We start from the raw sequence: 18,993 nt of genomic DNA on the forward strand, positions 1-18,993 counted from the left end.
TCCCCTTGGGGTGTGCTTCTTAAGACTCCGTGGCATTATCATCTACATCACAGCTGTGCCGTCAGCTGGGGTGAGTACCAGAAGGTTCAGCCCTGTGGGAGAGATGCTTGGTCTACAGATCTGCTCTCATGAGAAGGCACCACCTACCCTGGTCACAGGGCCACACCAACCTCTCACCTCCTCTCACTGTGGAAACCATTTCCCCAGCAAGTAAGCAACACAAGCATTCTTGCAAACAGCCTGAGCCTTTGTGGCAACCCAAAGCTTTCCTGGCTTGTGCAATTCGCTGCATGATCCCAACACAGTGATAAAAAATTTCCTCCTTGGTCTACCCAAGTTTCCATCTTTGAATGCCCCAAGGCTGCCTATAACGAGGGGACATGGCTTAGACCCCAGAAGGAGGCTGCAGCTTCGAGTCGCCAAGTCCCAACTCTTCTTGGCCACCACTTGGGCTCTCACTCGACTGTCAAGCATCATGGAGGTCCCCGGGGCCACCCTGGCTGTCCCGCTCCTCTCCGCAGCCCCCCGTGAGTCTGTCCTCCCTTTCTTTTGCGCTGTCCCCTGCCGCCCCCTCTCCCCACTCTCTGGCCACGGCTTGGGCCACAGTGCCAAAATCTTGTGCCCGAGCCCTGTAAGTAGACGACTTCAGAGAGATTTCAGACACTGTTTCCTGAGCAGAATTCCCCTTCTCAAGGGGTTTTAGCAATTCTAATCTCCGGCTCTGGGAGAGAGTGGGAGGGATTCCTGGGAAAATGAGACCCAGATGGGATTCTGACAAGAGGTGGAACCTGTGTCGAGCTGGCTCCCAGTGGTGTGGCCTTCACTCTCCTTAAGAATCCAGTTGAGACTCCCCAGTGAGAGATAGAAAAAGAACTAGTTTGTTCAGAAAACTAAATCCTCCATAGAGAGGCACAGAGACTCCAAACCAAGACAGACAACCCCGAAAGAGAGACACAGAAATAAAAATGTCGAAGGAAAGAGGAAATGCCAACTTCCTCCTGGATCCCCCCCGCCCATCATCCTCCCCTCCGGCAGCACTGTCTCCTTCAGGTCCGCATGACCCTCCAGCTGCAGCTGGTTCACCTTTTCCTCTGAACAAGGACTTAGGATCAATCTGTCCTGTTTCTCACGGTTGGTGCCAACACCCCGACCGCCTGCTGCTTCTCCTACATCTCCTGGCAGATCCCGTGTAAATTCATGGATGACTATTATGAGACCAGCCGCCAGTGCTCAAAGCCCAGTGTCATGTAAGGGCCAGTTTCCTTGCCCACCCTGGGGAAGCAGACTGGGGGTCTGGCCTGAGGCACCTCCTCAGAGCTCAGGACACCAGGAGAGGCCACTGCCGTGTTTTCTGACCTGCTCTGGGGCCTGCAGAGAGTCCTGGAGGGTCTGCCCACCGGGCAAAGGGAAGAGTGACAGCAGGAAGTTGGCTTTCCCAAGGGACCCCCATATGAGACACAGGGATGGTCTGTAAACCCCAAGAATAAGGACATGATATAAAGCATGTGGATAGGCTCTGAGAGGTCTGGGGCAGAGAAGGAGGGAGGGGTCACAGTGGTCCCAGGATTCCCCTGTGGGATTCCTCAGTGTGTAATCCTTCCACTCCTCTCCACAGCTTCCAAACCAAAAGAGGCCAGGAGGTCTGTGCCGACCCCAATGAGGACAGAGTCCAGGAATACATCACTGACCTGGAGCTGAGTGCCTGAGTGGCCTGGGAGCTGCAGGGAAGGTGTTACATCTATGGTAGATGGGGGAGCAGGACAGTAACCCTGGGACTCCAAAAGGCACCTCTTCTGTGGGTCACATCCCCGCCCCCAGCCACACTCTGGGGCCCTCCTTAACTTTGATGTATCTTATTTAACTTTTGTCATTTATTTCCACTGTCGAAGTGGGTGATGTAATGAATATTTGCTCTGACACCACATGTCATCCTCTTCACCATCCATCCCTCCTCCTTCCTCTTCAGTTCTCCTCACTCTCGATATGTGGACCAATCAGTGTGATTAGCGCTCTCTTGGCAGAAATGGCATCACACACAACAAACAACACATGCTGATTGAGTGCTTTTGCCTGGCACCATGATTCAAAATATCGAAGGCTCTTATATAAAAGGTAACCCAGCATTTTCCTTGTACTGACTCTCTTGATTTTGTTTTCCCAACTAACCTGAATCACAGGTTGAGAGGAATACTGGGGGAAGAAGTAGGGAAATATGAAAACGGGCAGAAAGCAATGAGAAAGGGATAAAAGTACTAGTAGAGGGACACCAGACATCTCCCTGGAGATACTTTCCTGGAAAGTTGAAACTGACATATTACTTTGTAACCAAATCACAATGGATATGGTCTAGGAAAATTTCCTAGTTAAATGAATACCATGGTGATGCGAATGTGTGCACACAAGTTCCTTTTCATAAATGATTTCCTCAGAATGATGGCTAACACTTGTTGAGGGCTTACCAAGTGTTGGGTTCTTCGCTAAATGCATACATTAGTGCTGTGCTAAGTGCTCACATTAGTGACAGTCTAGCCACTCCTGCCTGCAGTCTGTCAAGGATACCCTACCCGCCAGTTGCCTGAGAGCCTTGGTCACCTTCTCTGTTGTTCTGCACTTTGCTTTCTCCGGGAATGTTCTCCATAGCCACACCTGAGCTGAGGCTTGGGGGCCAGAGTGGCCAGAGTTAAATATAAATACAGGATGAAGAATTCTTCACTATAAGGATGTCCCATGCAATAGATGGGACATACTTATACAAAAAGTATTTGTCGTGTATCTGCAATTCAATTTTAACTGGGAATCCTGTATTTCATCTGGTAACCCTACTTGGGGTGCATACCTGTCATAATGGCTGCCTAGTTCCTGCTGGAGATGGGTGCTATAGGATTGGCTTGAGGGAAGAGCAGTGCTTTTCAACCTTGAATTCACATAGAATTACTTGCAGGAGCTTTTTAAAAAACTCCATTGCCTGGAGAGCACCTCCAAAGTTATGGGTTTAATGAGATTTAGGTGGGAACTGGGCAGCAGTAATTTTAAAATGTTAATGCACAGGTAGTTTGAGAACCAATGTTGGGGTGTAGTCCTTGTCTGTTTTTGGCTGGTCTTGGGGTTTCAGAGGCAATACAGCTCCTTTCCCATTTTTCAAAGTTCTGATATGTTTTTGGTCAATTCCACTGGATGGTTAATTAGCAGAAAATCCGTCAGCTACTGTTACTTTTAGAACGGGGTTTTGGAACTCCTCTCTCATAGCACAGTACTGGGAGCTCTGGGCGTCCCCTTTACCGTCACACCCCTCTCTCCCATGTCACTGGCTGCTATCTCCCCATGGCCCTCTGCTGATGAAACGATGCCACAGGCATGGAGGTTTCTTTAATTAGCTCCAAGTATGTTGCCGCAGTTGTTGCCTCCAACTGCATCCCAGTTGCCTGCGTCTTCACAGAGAACATGATGGTTCATTTTGTCCACAAGATAAATATTTAAAGGAGGGGTCTGAGAACGGGATGAATCAGGCTGTATATGGACCCCACTTTTTTGTCCTCTCTATTCTCTCATCTTCCCATTTCTTCTTATACTAACATTAGCTTGGAGGAGAGAATTCTGCTTTTCCAGATGACTGATTCTCAATCGGCTTGATTTGCAGGCAGCAAGCGGAAAGGGTTTCTCTTAAGCAAACTATACTTTTTTCCTTCTCTGCTATTGGAGAAGCCAGTTTCAAAGTGAGCTAATCTCTTTCTTAGTGGGCTTTGCTCATGTATGCAAGAAGTAATCAGTCTTCAACATCCTGAATTTTGCTTTTGGATGCAACCTTGGTAGGCAGATGACCTTGGTGAGAATACATGAGGCCATGGGGGTGACCCGCTGTTGTGCTGACTAGAAGTATCCTTACTGATTTTGCATTCAGCTCCTGCCCTCAGCCAATTCCACTTTTGGGGTCTGATGTCTGCAACACTGCAGTCTGTGTCACTTAAGGATGTTTTGAGTTACTGTATCAGAAAAGCTGGCTCAATCTGACTTACCCGATAAAGGAAACTTGTTAGTTCACTTAACTGAAGTTTCAGGAAGTATTGATTAACTACCTTCAGGCAAAGCTTGATCCAGTGGTCCTTAAAGTATCACCATAAACCATATTTCTTTCTGAATTTCTTTTTTTAAATAGATTTTATTTATTTATTTACTGGCTGTGTTGGGTCTTTATTGCTGCACGCGGGCTTTCTCTAGTTGCGGTGAGCGGGGGCTACTCTTCTTTGCGGTGCGTGGGCTTCTGATTGCGGTGGCTTCTCTTGTCGCGGAGCACAGGCTCTAGGTGTGCAGGCTTCAGTAGTTGTGGCACACGGGCTCAGTAGTTGTGGCTCGCGGGCTCTAGAGCGCAGGCTCAGTAGTTATGGCGCAGGGGCTTAGTTGCTCCGTGGCACGTGAGATCTTCCCGGACCAGGGCTGGAACCCGTGTCCCCTGCATCGGCAGGCGGATTCTTAACCACTGCGCCACCAGGGAAGCCCTCTTTCTGAATTTCTGATCTCCCTTTCGTTTGAGAGCTTCATCCTAGGACCTCAACTGTAAAGTGAGTCATTTTGCTTGCAGGCACTTCCAGATGTTATGAGTTCCCCCCACCCCTCAAGATCCCTTCACTGCGTTTCAAGAGGAGAATGACCTCTCTTCACACAGGTGGAACCCGCTAGGCGGTCCGCTCTCTTTCTTCTTCCTATAGATATAGAATGTGCTTGTTGACTTCCTGAGCCAGACTGAGTAGGAGAGAAGAAAATGAGCTAAGGGGCAGAGCAGAGAAAGGAGTGAGTTTCCTCTTGGTCAAGCGACCCTGTGGAAGGTTCTGGAGCTTGAGCCTTCTTCTCAACGACACAGCACAGATTGGGGAATCATATATCCCACCTTTTCTGGGGAAGACCCCGTTGATGCTGGTTGTGCCAGCATAATTACTAATAGTATCCTCTTTGACTCTCAGAACGGTCATCCTACCAATAGGAGGTCTAAGTCTTGAAAGGTCTCTAACGGCAGGAGCTCAGGGTTGATGTCCACAAAGGTCCCTGGCTGTGTGGGCAAAGGATGCTGAAGTCCAGTCTGCACGTCACCTGTAAACTCTTACACCCAACGCAGGGCCAGGTGTGCTCCAAGAGGGAGACTTTTCTTAACATGCTCAGGCTAGCGAAGGCCCAGGTGTGCTGCCAGTGGTGTGGACTGAGGGAGAGATGAAGGGTGCGGGCAGGAGTGGGATGTCAACATCAGGGAACTGTGCAAAGAGAGGACCCACAGAAACCCCTTCTGTGCAAAGAAATGCATGTGCTGCCCAAAAGAGCATCAGTGGCTTATTGGTATTAAAAAGAGAAGCAGAGACAACAGACAGAAGGGAAAAGGGACTACATCTGTTAAGTTTTCTCTTTACTCCAGTATCACCCCACATAGACCACCCACCTCGCCACCATACCAGAAGAATTAGGCCTTTAAAAGAGAGGAGGGGAAGGGATCCAGGACCAAACTAAAGCCTCATCTCACTCCAACTCCTCTGAGCCCAAGTTGCACCAATGGGAGGTGTGGAGGTGGGGAGAAGTGGAGATGAGATCAAATTTGAGATTGAAGTTTTAAACTGAAAGAATTTTAATTACTGAATGTGGCCAGAAAGTTATGGGATCTGCCCCAAAATGTTGTTAAGGTGGAACCAGCAGTGGGAGAAAAGTTCAGCATTTTATGTTTGTTTTCTGTAAGAGTCAGGATAGGACAGGCTATAGTTCTGTAATGAACAACCCCCCAGTACATTAACGAAATAAAAGTTTCTCACTTGCACAAGGTCTGATGTAGGTTGGATCATTGGTTCTCAAAATTTAGTGTGCTCCAGAATCACCTGGAGGGCCTGTCTAAGCCCAAGAGGCTCTAATTCTATATGTCTGGGGTATGGCTCAGCTCTGCTTTTCTATTGGGCTTTCAGGTGATGCTGCTGCCGCTGGCCCATGAACTGTACTTTGAGTTGTACTGATCCCAGAGCAGCTTGCCTGGTGACTCAGGAATCTAGGCTGCTTCCATCCCGTAGCTATAGCTTCTGGAATGAGAGAGAAGGAGACAGAAAAGGCGTACTGCTTTTAACTGTTCTGGCCCAGAAGTGACACACGTCACTTCTGCTTACAGACCATTGAGCAGAATTAGTCACAAGAGACCAACCCAACTGCAATGTAGGGAAACATATGGACTATTTAGGGAGCACTGTCTCTGCCACTTACTCTCAAACAAAAGGGTAACCAAGGAAAGAGGTCTGACCAATGTGAACTTTTATTTTTGGCTGCGCATGCAGATTGCGGGATCTTAGTTCTTCCACCAGGGATTGAACCCGTGCCCTCAGCAGTGAAAGCACCAAGTCCTAACCACTGGACCGCCAGGGAATTCCTGACCAATGTGAACTTGTAGTCTATGAGAGTATTTTGCTTTTTCTTTTCCTAACCCCCTTATTACTAAAAGATGACTGTCAGTTTAGTACTCATCCTACATATGAGGTATTCATGCAATATTCGTGCTGTCAAGATGTGGACTAAGCCCTAGATCTATTGGGAAACATTTCAATGCTCATAGGCCAATAGTGTAAGTCGTCAGATGTTGAGAGTCCACAGAAGCAAGGAGGAGACTCCATGGCTTCAACAAGAGCAGAGGTTCCTCCTGTGATCACTCCTAATAATGCCCACACACTTGTCATGGGTGGTTTGCTATGTTTTTGGGCAGAAGGGAGAATATCTCAGAATGGGAAAGGATTATAAAATGTTGCATGGGAGGAGCTCTGTGTGCAGGTACGTGTGCGTGTGCGTGTGTGTGTGGAGAGAGAGAGAGAGAGAGAGAGAGAGAGAGAGAGAGGGAGAATCCTGGGTCAAAATGTACCCCTTGGAGCTAGACAGGATATGTTTGTTACCTTGATCTCTTGATACAATGGACAGCATGACATTAACCAACATTCCAAAGTTTTCTGAGCCGCACTGAAGTCTGAAAGGCTCATCCCTTCAATGGTGGATCTAGATCTTGAGCAGGGGATTCAAATATCTGGGATACCACATATAGCTGGGGGTGGGCTGTGGGAGGATGAGATGAGGACAAAGAGAGCTAAGAAGGGGCAAGTTTTTGGAGTAAGACCCCAACTTAAAAAGTCTTGTCTCTTAAATGAAAAAATTCACACACTCATATGTATGAAAATCAAAGGACAAAGAGTGGAAAATGAAAAGTGGAGCTCTTCATTTCTTAAAAATTGTGTTTCCCAGAGGAAATCACATTTAACAGGTTGAGAGGTATCACATCACATGTCCTTCTTATGTTTATGTAAATATATAGAGCTTTTACCAAAGCAAGCATTATTACATGTAGTTCTGAAACAATTATGTTATAATAAAGATATTTGTATATTTACAGATACACATATGAAGGGTATATTTTATATACATAGCTTTAAATTAATGTCATGGATACATTTTCATCTCAGTACATTTATATCTACTTCATCATTTTCAGTGGTTTCATATTTATTATGTGGCTGTACTATGATGCTTTAAGCTATTCCATTTTTGATGAATTTGTTTCTCTTTCATTGCTTTCACAAACAGGGCTGCAAAGAACATCTGTATGCCTATACCTTTATGTCTTTAGATAGTGTTTCTCAAAATAGGTTCCTCAAAATAAGATAGATTGAAGAATGCATACATTTAAAAATTTGCTAGAAACTGTGTCATTACTCTTCAAAAACCCTATCAAAATTCCACTTTGTGATACTAAAAAATAAAGAGTTTAAAACAAAACAAAGTAAGTAGGGCTTAACAAAAAATTAATATACATTTGCATTTCTCATAAGCATGTGGAATTTCTCTCTCCTGAATTTTACGACAGAGACTCTGACTTAATCTAACTTTCTTACGCTTAAAAACATAATCTAGGCCAGGACTCAGAAAACTTTTCCATAAAGGGTCAGGTAGTAAATGTTTGGGGCTTTGCAGGCATACAGACTCAGTGGCAGTTATTCAACTCTGCCACCGTAGTGAGAGCAGCCACAGACCGTATATCATGGAACGGGCATGGCTGTGTTCCCCTAAGACTTTGTTTACAAAAACAGTCTGGAATTTTTTTTTTTTCCGGCCGTGTGGGGCGGCATGCGGGATCTTAGTTCCCTGACCAGGGATCAAACCCATGCCCCCTGCATTGGAAGTGCAGAGTCTTTAACCACTGGACCACCAAACAAGTCCCAAAATCACCTTTCATTTTTAACTTTCAGGAATATGTGGCCTCTAGATGTGTGACGAACCTGAAGCCTGGCCCTCAAGCTGAGGCACAAGAACAAGCAAACAGGCTTCTTTTACAGAGAGCTGGGGTGTGTTTCAACCTGTTATTTGTGCTGTGCCCTGAGGCTGGTAGCCTGTTTTCCATGATTGTTACAGTCTTGAGAGACCCAAGAATGCAAACCCCTGTGGCCACTAGAGTCAGAGGTTCACAGGGCATCCCCTGGCAGCAGCCACAAAGCCTGGACACCAGATGGAAAAACATGGTCACCAGGAATGTGTAAAAACCCGTCTCCGGGAGATACCAGTGCTGTGGAGTGTGGCAGGGGGTGAGCACAAAGATGGTGTCCACTGGTGGGAGGGTAAAGATGCCTTATGCTGAGAAGAAGAAAAAGAAAAAACAATAACTGCTGGCTTTAGTAGAGCACAGAGAGAGAGAGCAAAAATGGTTCTACCATACCTCCATCCTGGAGATTATCCCAATGGCCGGCCCCTCAGGCCAGTGCTTTAAGTTGAGCAAATGCGTCTTTTTGGCCTCAAGTCTGATGCTTTTCCAATGGCTGCTTCTGCGCTGGGCCCTGGGGCGAGTGAATCTGCAGCGTGAGACCCTTAAGAGGGGTTTCTCAGTTTGCCACAGCTGTTTGGATCTCATGGACACGAGTCCCATTGGTTTTCAAAGCCTGATCTTTGGGGAGGATCACCTCTCAGTTGCAGGTCTTAAAAGTTGGGGTGCCTGAAAAGTTGATGGGTTACAGACCTTTTGCTCCTCAGGGAGAAGCTCCCGGTTTGTGAGTTCTCTCCTGACTATGGGTGGTCACCCTGGGGGTGGGGTTAATGGCCAGACCACAGTTCAGACTCTTCTACCCTCCTCCCATGTGGTACATTTTTTTAAAACTGAGGTATATTTACAATATTATATTAGTTTCAGGTGTACAACATAGTGATACAAAATTTTTATAGATTTCACTCCATTTGTAGTTAGTATAAATATTGGTTATATTTCCTGTGCTGTATATACCTTGTAGCTTATTTACTTTACATATAGTAGTTTGTACCTTTTTTTTTTTTTTTTTTTGCGGTACGGGAGCCTCTCACTGTTGTGGCCTCTCCCGTTGCAGAGCACAGGCTCCGGACGCGCTCCGCGGCATGTGGGATCTTCTCGGACCGGGGCACGAACCCGTGTCCCCTGCATCGGCAGGCGGACTCCCAACGACTGCGCCACCGGGGAAGCCCCAGTTTGTACCTCTTAATCCTCTACTCCATCTTGCCCCTCTTCTGTTCCCTCTCTCCACTGGTAACCACTAGTTAGTTCTCTGTATCTGTGAGTCTGTTTCCTTTCCGTAATATTCACTAGTTTGTTTTATTTTTTAGATTCCACATATAAGTGATAACATACAGTATTTGTCTTTCTCTCTCTGACTTCTTTCACTAAGTGTGATGCCCTCCAAGTTCATCCATGTTGTTGCAAGTGGCAAAATTTCATTCTTTTTTAATGGCTGAGTAATATTCCATCGTATATATAAAACCACATCTTCTTATCCATTCATCTATTGATGGACACTTAGGTTGCTTCCATACCTTGGCAATTGTAAATAATGCTGCTATGAACATTGGGGTGCATGTATCTTTTCGAATTAGTATTGTCTCTTTTTCCTGATATACACTCAAGAGTGGAATTGTTGGATCATATGGTAGTTATAATTTTGTTTTTTGAGGAAACTCCATACTATTTTCTACAGTGACTGCATCAATTTACATTCCCACCAACAGTGTACAAGGGTTTCCTTTTCTCCGCGTCCTTGCCAACATCTGTTATTTGCGGTGTTTTTGAAGATAGCCATTCTGACCAGTGTGAACTGATAACTCATTGTGGTTTTGACTTGCATTCCTGTTGATTAAAAATGTTGAGCATTGGGCTTCCCTGGTGGCCCAGTGGTTGAGAGTCTGCTTGCCGATGCAGGGGACATGGGTTCGTGCCCCGGTCTGGGAAGATCCCACATGCCGTGGAGCGGCTGGGCCCGTAAGCCATGGCCGCTGGGCCTGCGCGTCTGGAGCCCGTGCTCTGCAATGGGAGAGGCCACAACAGTGAGAGGCCCGCGTACCACAAAAATACCACAAATAAATAAAAATTTAAAAAAAAATGTTGAGCATCTTTTTACGTTCCTGTTGGCCATCTGATGCCTTCTTTGGAAAAAGTTATCTTCAGGCTTTCTGCCCACTTTTAAATTGGGTTTTTTGTTTTTTCATTGTTGTTGTTGAATTGTATGGGCTATTTATATATTTTGGATATTAACTCTTTATGAGTCATATCATTTGCAAATATTTTCTCCCATTCAGTGGGTTGTCTTTTCATTCTGTTGATGGTTTCCTTTGCTGTGCAAAATCTTTTAAGTTTAATCAGGTCCCATTTGTTTATTTTTGCTTTTGTTTCTTTCGCCTTAGGAGACAGATCCAAAAAAAATATTGCTATGATTTATGTCAAGGAATGTTCTGCCTTTGTTCTCTTCTAGTAGTTTTATGTTCTCTTCTAGTAGTTTTATGGTTTCCAGTCTTACATTTAGGTCTTTAATCCATTTTGAATTTATTTTTGTACATGGTGTGAGAAAGTGTTCTAATTTCATTCTTTTACATGTAGCTGTCCAGTTTCCCTAGCACCACTTATTGAAGAGACAGTCTTTCTCCATTGTATACTCTTGCCTCCTTTGTTGCAGATTAATTGACTATAAGTGTATCGGTTTATTTCTGAGCTCTCTATGCTGTTCCATTGATCTTTGTGTCTGTTTTTGGCCAGTATCACATTGTTTTGATTATTGTAAGATTGTAGTATAGTCTGAAGTCAGGGAGCGTGATTCCTCCAGCTCTGTTCTTTCTCAAGATTCCTTTGGCTACTCGGGGACTTTATTGTTTCCATATAAATTTTAAAATTATTCTCTTTCTGTTAAAATTGCCATTGGTATTTTCATAGGGATTGCATTAAATCTGTATATTGCCTTGGGTAGTATGGTCATTTTAACAATATTAATTCTTCCAATCCATGAACATGGTATCTTTCCATCTGTTTGTATCTTCTTCAGTTTCTTTCATTAGTGTCTTATAGTTTTCTGAATACAGGTCTTTTACCTCCTTAGGTAGGTTTATTCCTAGGTATTTTATTCTTTTTGATGCAATTGTAAATTGAATTGTTTCCCTAATTTCTCTTTCTGACAGTTTATTATTACTGTATAGAAATGCAACAGATTTCTGTACATTAATTTTGTATCCTGCAACTTTACCAAATTCCTTGATGAACTCTAGTAGTTTTTTCATGGTGTCTGAGATTTTTAATGTATAATATCATGTCATCTGCAGATAGTGATAGTTTTACTTCTTCCTTTCCAATTTGGATTCCTTTTATTTATTTTTCTTGTCTGATTGCTGTGGCTAGGACTCCCAATACTATGTTGAATAAAAGTGGGGAGAGTGGGCATCCTAGTTTTGTTCCTGACCTTAGAAGAAATGCTTTCAGCTTTTCACCATTGAGTATGATGTTAGCTGTGGGTTTGTCATATATGGCCTTTATTATGTTGAGGTATGTTCCCTCTATCCCCACTTTTTGGAGAGGTTTTATCACAAATGGATGTTTAATTTTGTCAGGAGCTGTTTCTGCGTCTGTTATTCTTCAGTTTATTAATGTGGTGTTGATTCACTTTGATTAATTTGCAAATATTGAACCACTCTTGCATCCCTGGGATAAATCCATCTTGATCATAGTGTATCGCCCTTTTAATGTATTGTTGGATTTGGTTTGCTAATATTTTGTTGAGGATTCTTACATCTGTGTTCATCAGTGATACTGGCCTGTAATTTTCTTTCTCTGTGATATCTTTGTCTGCTTTTAGTATCAGGGTGATGCTGGTCTCATAGAATGAGTTCAGAAGCATCTCTTCCTCTGCAATTTTTGGAATAGTTTGAGAAGGATAGATGTTAACTCTTCTCTAAATGTTTGGTAGAATTCACCTGTGAAGCCATCTGGTCCTGGACTTTTGTTTATTGGGAATTTATTTTGTTACCAATTCAATTTCATTACCAGTAATTGGTCTGTTCATAGTTTCTATTTCTTCCTGGTTTAGTCTTGGGAAATTGTAGATTTCTAGGAATTTGTTCATTTCTTCCAGGTTGTCCATTTTATTTGGCATCTAATTGTTTGTAGTAATCTCTTATGATCCTTTCTAATTCTGTGATGTCAGTTATAATTCTCTTTTTTCATTTCTGATTTTATTAATTTGAGCCCTTTTTTTTTGATGAGTCTGTCTAAAAAATGGTCAATTTTGTTTATCTTTTCAAAGAATCAGGTCTTAGTTTCATTGATCATTTTTATTGTTTTCTTAGTCTCTATTCCACTTATTTCTGTTCTGATCTTTATGATTTCTTTCCTTCTACTAACTTTAGGTTCTGTTTGTTCTTCTTTTTCTAGTTCCTTTAGGTGTAAGGTTAGGTTGTTTATTTGAGATATTTTTTGTTTCCTGAGGTAAACTTGCATTGCTATAAACTTTCCTCTTAGAACTGCTTTTGCTGCATCCCATAGATTTTGGATCATTGGGTTTTGGTTTTCATTTGTTTTCAGGTATTTTTTGATTACTTCATTGATTTCTTCAGTGAGCCATTAGTTGTTTATTAACATGTTGTTTAGCCTCCACTTGTTTGTGTTTTTTGCAGTTTTTTTCTTGTAGTTGATTTCTAGTCTCATAGCACTGTGGTTGGAAAAGATGCTTGATACGATTTCAGTTTTCTTAAATTTACTGAGGCTTGTTTTGTGGTATAGCATATGATCTATCCTGGAGAATGTTCCATGTGCACTTGAAAAGAATGTGTACTCTGATGCCTTTGGATAGAATGTACTATATATATCTATTAGGTTTAATGTGTCATTTATGGCCAGTGTTTCTTTGTTGATATTCTGTCTGGATGATCTGTCCATTGATGTAAGTGGGAGTTAAAGTCCCTTACTATTATTGTGTTACTGTCAGTTTCTCTCTTTATGTTTGTTAATATTTGCTTTATGTATATAGGTGCTCCTATGTGGGTGTATATATATTTACAATTGTTATATATTCTTTGATTGATTCCTTGATCATCATGTAATGTCCTTCTTGGTCTCTGGTAACAGTCTTTGTTTTAAAGTCTATTTTGTCTGCTATAAGTATTGCTATCCCAGCTTTCTCTCTTTTTAAAAAATACTTATTTATTTTTGGCTGTGTTGGGTCTTTGTTGCTGCCCGTGGGCTTTCTCTAGTCGCGGCGAGCAGGGGTTACTCTTCATTGCGGTGCATGGGCTTCTCATTGTGGTGGCTTCTCTTGTTGCAGAGCATGGGCTGTAGGCATGGGCTTCAGTAGTTGTGGCGCGTGGGCTCAGTAGATGTGGCTCATGGGCTTAGTTGCTCCATAACATGTGGGATCTTTGTGGACCAGGGCTTGAACCTGTGTCCCCTGCATTGGCAGGCGGGTTCTTAACCACTGCGCCACCAGGGAAGTCCCCCCAGCTTTCTCTTGATTTCTATTTGCATGGAATAACATTTTCCATCCCCTCTCTTTCATTCTGTGTGTCTTTATATGTGAAGTGATGTCCTGTGAGTCTCAGCAGTGCACTCCCCTCTGGTTACTAGAGCTATATCCTCTAGGGGTGTGCCCTATGTGGGCTGCTTGGATCCTTCTGTTGTGGTGGGCTGACTACTGTGGGTGGTCTGGTAGGCTTGGCTGGCTCCTGGTCTGTTTGGTTGCCAGGCCCGCCCTTGTGTGGAGGCCGCCAGCCACTCCTTGGGGGGGCCGGGTCAGAGGGTAGGGTCAAGGGTCAGGCTGGCTGCAGAACCCTGGGGGGACCCTGGCACTAATGCTGGCTCACTAGTGGGTGGAGTTGGGACACAGGAGATCCCTGGACTGGTGCCCACCCACCAGTGGTTGAATCTAGGTCCTGAGGCTAGTGCTAGCCCACAGGTGGGCAGAGTTGGATCCTGGGGTCTAGCTGCAGGGCCCAGGGATCCCAGAGCTGGTGTCAGACTGCTGGTGGGTGGGAATGATTTCTGACACAGCTGGCTGTGGGGTCTAGGGTATCCCAAAGCTTGTGTTGGCATGCTGTTGGGCAGAGCCTGTGTCTGGTCAATCCCAGGCTGGTGCTGGCCTGCTGGTGGGTGGGCTGGGTCTGCAGGCTATGGAGCTGCAGTTTTCCTAGGCCTGGTACCTGCCCGCTGGTGGGTGAGGCTGGTTCTGAGTTTAGAGTAGGCTCACTGGTGGGTGGAGCCAGGGCCCAGCTGGTCTGAGGGCTGGTGCTGGCCTGCTGGTGAGTAGGCTGGGTCCACAGGTATTGGGCAAGGTTTTCCTGGGGCTCATGTTAACACACTGGTGGGTGAGACTGATTTTGAATCTAGAGCAGGCTTGCTGGTGGGAGGAGCTGGACATTCTGAGGCTGGTGTCTGCCCTCTGGTGGGTGGACCCGGGTCCCGGGGTCTCTGGCTATAGGGCTCTGGGGGTCCCAGATCTAGTGCCTGCTCACTGGTGTGTGGGGCTTGGTCCTGGGCCCTCTGGTGTGTAAGGCTGTGTTCAGGGGAGGCCATGGGCTCAGGGGGTCTTAAGGCAGCCTATCTGGTGGTGGGTGGGGCTGTGTCCCTGCCCAGTTAGTAGCTTGGCCTGAGGTGTCCCAGGACTGGTGTCTATGGGCTGATGGGCATGGATGGGGCTGGATCTGAGGCTAATAAGCTAGAGGGAGGATTCCAGCATGGCACCTGCCAGCACCAGTGTCCACATGGTAGAATGAGCTCCCCAAAATGGCTGCTGCTGGTGTCTGTGTCCCCGGGGTGACCTGCAGTTGCCTCCCGCCTCTCTGGGAGGCTCTCCAAGATCAGCAGGTACGTCTGACCCAGGCTCCTATCAAATTACTGTTTCCATCCTGGGTCCTGGAGCATGTGAGATTTTTGTGTGCACCCTTTAAGAGTGGAATCTTTATTTCCCACGGCCCTCTGGGACTCCCAAAAGCTGGCCTTCAAAGACAAATGTTCTAGGAGCTCGTCTTCCTGGCCCAGGACTCCTGGCCTGGGGAGCTCAATGTGGGGCTCAGACCCCTCACTCCTTGGGGAGAACCTCTGTAATTGTAATTATTCTCCTGTTTGTGGGTTGCCCACCTGGGTGTATGGGTCTTGACTGTACGGTGCATCCTCTCCTCCTGTCTTGTTGTGGTTCTTTCTCTATATCTTTAGTAATAGAACATCTAGTTTGGTAGGTTCTTGTCTTTTTTATTGATAGGTGCTCTGTAAGTAGTTGTAATTTTGGTGTGCCTGTGAGAGAAGGTGAGCTCAGGGTCTTTCCATTCTGCCATCTTGCCCTGCTATCCACTGTCGCTCTTTTCTGTTTGCTGATGTGAAGTAGCTGCTCAGGTAGTTTTCAGGTCTTCTGCAGAGGAAATTGTTCGGTACGTAGCTACAGATACAGCATGTCTGTGGGAGGAGGTGAGTTTTGGATATCCCTAAATCACCATCTTGGACCACTTCCTCTATCGCTTATTTGCTCTAATCTTAGGTTTAGTCTCCATCTCCTTCTGCAGAGAATGCAGCTAATTGAACAGTCTGTCTCTTGTTCCAGTTCCATTTGGGAACCTTAATCTGTTCTAAGAAGAGATTTTTCCTGGTCTAAGAAGAGATTTTTTCCAGCAAGAGACTATCTCTGTAAATCACCTATAAGGTGGCACTGAGGTTACTTAGCTGATCACTGGGAACCACCTGAAGCTGGATTCTGCCTCCTATTGAAAACCCACCCAATTTTCCCACTCCCACTATAGGACAAGCCCCCACCCTTCCTTCTGGGTACATAGAATAGAAAGCTAGAACTCCTTTGGAAAGAGAAGCCCCCCTGAACAGATAGCCCAGGGCATTTTTGAAAACCCCTTGGGAAGTCCCGTATTTCACTTGGTACCTCTGTACATAGGGCTTTAGTGATGTGGTCTGATCTGAGCCAGAAAGTGGGGGGACAACAGCAAATGTCAGCAGGAGGACACTTGTGAGAGGAGGGCTGGGAGCAGAGAGCCCTGGTGAGGAGGGCAGTAAGGGCTCAAGAGTGTGGGCCAGAACAACTTGCTGTTGCCAGCCTCCTTCTGGGGTCTAAGCAACGTCCCCTACTCTTTTTTTTTTTTAACATCTTTATTGGAGTATAATTGCTTTACAATGGTGTGTTAATGTCCCCTACTCTTAAGACCTAAGTGGTGGACTATTGGGAGATAGAAACTCGGGGTGATGAGAGAGGAAGTTTTTAAGCCCAGTTGTGCCTTGTTGACTTGTATATGCAAGAGGGGTCTTGGGTAACCACAGGGCTCAGGGTATTTGCAAGAATAGTTCAAGTGCTCACTTAACTGGGGCTGTTTATGGGGAAGTGGTTTCCACGGCGAGAGGAGGTGAGATGTGTCATTGTGGGACCACACTTAGTTGGTTCTTTCTCTGTAGAGCCCTATAGTCATAATTTCCCCCAGCAGAAACTTCTGTTATTCCACAGCTGTTCTAACTGCATAGATGTGGCGTTTGCAATGATGCCATGAGTCCTGAGCAGCACAACCCAATTTAAACCACACCCAAGTAGACAGAGTTGTATTATCAAAGCCTGGGCTTCAGGAGTGATGAGAGGGCAGGCTGCTTTTCAGACACTCACTCATTCAAGAGAGGTTCATCAAGGGCTCTCAATAAACACAAAGCAAAGAGGATAAAGACATGTTAGGTAGACTTCCCTGGTGGCACAGTGGTAAAGAACCCATCTGCCAATGCAGAGGACACAGGTTCGAGCCCTGGTCTGGGAAGATCCCACATGCCACAGAGCAACTAAGTCCGTGCGCCACAACTACTGAAGCCCATGCACCTAGAGCCCGTGCTCCACAACAAAGAGAAGCTACCTCAGTGAGAAGTGTGCGCACTGCAACAAAGAGTAGCCCCCACTCGATGCAACTAGAGAAAGCCTGCGCGCAGCAACAAAGACCGAATGCAGCCAAAAAAAAAAAAAAAAAAAAGACATGTTAGGTATGGGGGTAACATACATAAGGAACCTTAAAATGATCTTAGCCTTTGACCAAGATAATCCGTGTCTAGGAATCTATTTCCTATATAAATACATTCAAATATGGAAGAAAGTTTATGCATAAGAGTATTTGGTCCCCAGCATATTCATAACAATTTAAAATTGGACCCAATTTAAATCGTCTACAATATGGAAATGGCAAAGAAAATTATGGTATCTTCACTTGGTTGGCTCTTAGGGAGCCTTTACAAACAATACAATGACATGGGAAATGCTTAAGTTCTAATGATAAGTTAAAAAAAAAAAATACCCAAGATGCAAATAGGCTTATTTTAATCAGGACCTACCCCATGTCTGGGGATGTGGTCAATTCTGTATAATATTTTTTTGTGGATGCTGTTCCCAGGAAAGAGGGGGAACAGAAGCAGCAGGTATGATGTGTCCCCTGCCATCTACCCCTTAGTCTGTCTAATAGTAAAGGATTCTCCTCTCTTCCTCAATATGGGCAATTTCAGTAATGATGATTCATTATTCTGAGAGTTCTCTCATCTTCCTCTTTCCCCCGTCTTCTGCTTTTATGAAGCAGGTTGGGTAGTGTTTGTGGCAGGACCAGTTCTACCCCACTTAGTGTGTCCTGGGATGAATGAACATGTAGCCCTATTTTCTGGTGGTGACTGTGCCACTGTGAAGAGCTTAATGTCTCTTTTGCCTCAGATTTGGGCAATAGTCATTTATAGGGCAACAGGAAATATACAAATCAGCATTTTCTTAAAAGTAAAGTCATTCAGGAACGGAGAAGACTAAAAGTTTCTAATCTAGAGAGCAAAGGAGAAGACATATTTATCACACCCAAAGTGTTAGTGTTGTTAACTCAAGGAAAAAATCTATAGGAAAAACAAACACATAGTGAGAACATGTTTTTCCTGACCAGCACCTACTCTACATCCTTCTTGATACCAGAAACCCACAGTTCCTTTGGGAAGCGATTCTTGCTCATAATTCTCAGATTTATGTGAAATTCATCCAACCATGATGCAGGTATGTGCCTTGATTAGCTTAAGCAAATCAATGAAACCCATCCCCTTAGCCACAGTGATTGGTTAGGAATTGGATTTCTTACCTGTCAGTCAAATCTGAAAGAACCTAGTGATTTTTTTTCCCAAGGGAGACACAGCGTCTCTCTCTTCCCTGAAGAAAATGAACAAGAATTCATGTGACACTGGAAGGTACCGGCAGCTATCCTGGGACTCGTACATGGAAGGGAGGTCAGAAAGAGAAAACGGGACCTGCAGGGCATCACAGGGCTGCTGCATCCAGCCTTTCCTGGAGCCAGAGCCTCCCTGTCCCCTTTGATCTTGGAACCACAGGGTTCATTTATTCCAGTCTCTTTGAGGTAGGTTTGCTTGTTTGTTTTCCTTCTTGCAACTACTAATATCCTGAGAAATACAGAGTTCTGTATCTGTGCAGAGATACAGAGTCTGTTAAAAGTAACAGCTCGTGACTGAAGCATGGGATTAGCTGAACTGAAAAAGCAAGGAGTTTGGTGAGGACTTTGTTAAGTGGAAGTGGTTTGGTGTGTCTGGGAATTACCTGGAGTCTTGTTAGACACAGATTGCTGGGCACCACCCCCTAAGGGGGAAGCCCGGGGCGGGGGTGGGGATGGGTGTTTGCTTAGAACTTGCATTTCTAATGGTTCCCAGATGCTCCTGCTGTGGTCTGGGCA

The 18,993-nt window shown here is 44.9% G+C and overlaps 2 protein-coding genes across 4 annotated transcripts in view; both read left to right on the forward strand.

Annotated features, from left to right (window-relative positions):
- The window catches only part of LOC115866397 (C-C motif chemokine 4), a 165,734-nt gene that overhangs the window by 127,692 nt on the left and 19,049 nt on the right, over positions 1-18,993 (forward strand). Inside the window, exon 1 of one of the 3 annotated variants that reach the window (XM_060290702.2) lies at positions 9,388-9,482. The exons of the other annotated variants lie outside the window; for them this stretch is intronic. The gene's annotated coding sequence lies outside the window, so the exon portion shown is untranslated. Of the gene's footprint in view, positions 1-9,387; positions 9,483-18,993 lie in introns of those variants that run through there. 3 annotated transcript variants of the gene reach the window in all.
- LOC115866277 (C-C motif chemokine 3-like) lies at positions 476-1,706 on the forward strand. Its single transcript, XM_030881591.2, has 3 exons — positions 476-631; positions 1,108-1,247; positions 1,616-1,706. The coding sequence occupies exons 1-3, from the start codon at positions 476-478 to the stop codon at positions 1,704-1,706; spliced, it is 387 nt and encodes a 128-aa protein (XP_030737451.1).

The sequence above is a fragment of the Globicephala melas genome, chromosome 20 (assembly GCF_963455315.2).
Source record: "Globicephala melas chromosome 20, mGloMel1.2, whole genome shotgun sequence".
Lineage (NCBI taxonomy): Eukaryota > Metazoa > Chordata > Mammalia > Artiodactyla > Delphinidae > Globicephala > Globicephala melas.

What these genes read in the sequence shown, in the direction of transcription:
- LOC115866277 (XM_030881591.2), top strand. Translation starts at nt 476, where the DNA reads ATGGAGGTCCCCGGGGCCACCCTGGCTGTCCCGCTCCTCTCCGCAGCC. An exon ending in AAATCTTGTGCCCGAGCCCT is followed by an intron (nt 632 to 1,107) that starts GTAAGTAGACGA and finishes ACAAGGACTTAG; the next exon opens with GATCAATCTGTCCTGTTTCT. An exon ending in TGCTCAAAGCCCAGTGTCAT is followed by an intron (nt 1,248 to 1,615) that starts GTAAGGGCCAGT and finishes TCCTCTCCACAG; the next exon opens with CTTCCAAACCAAAAGAGGCC.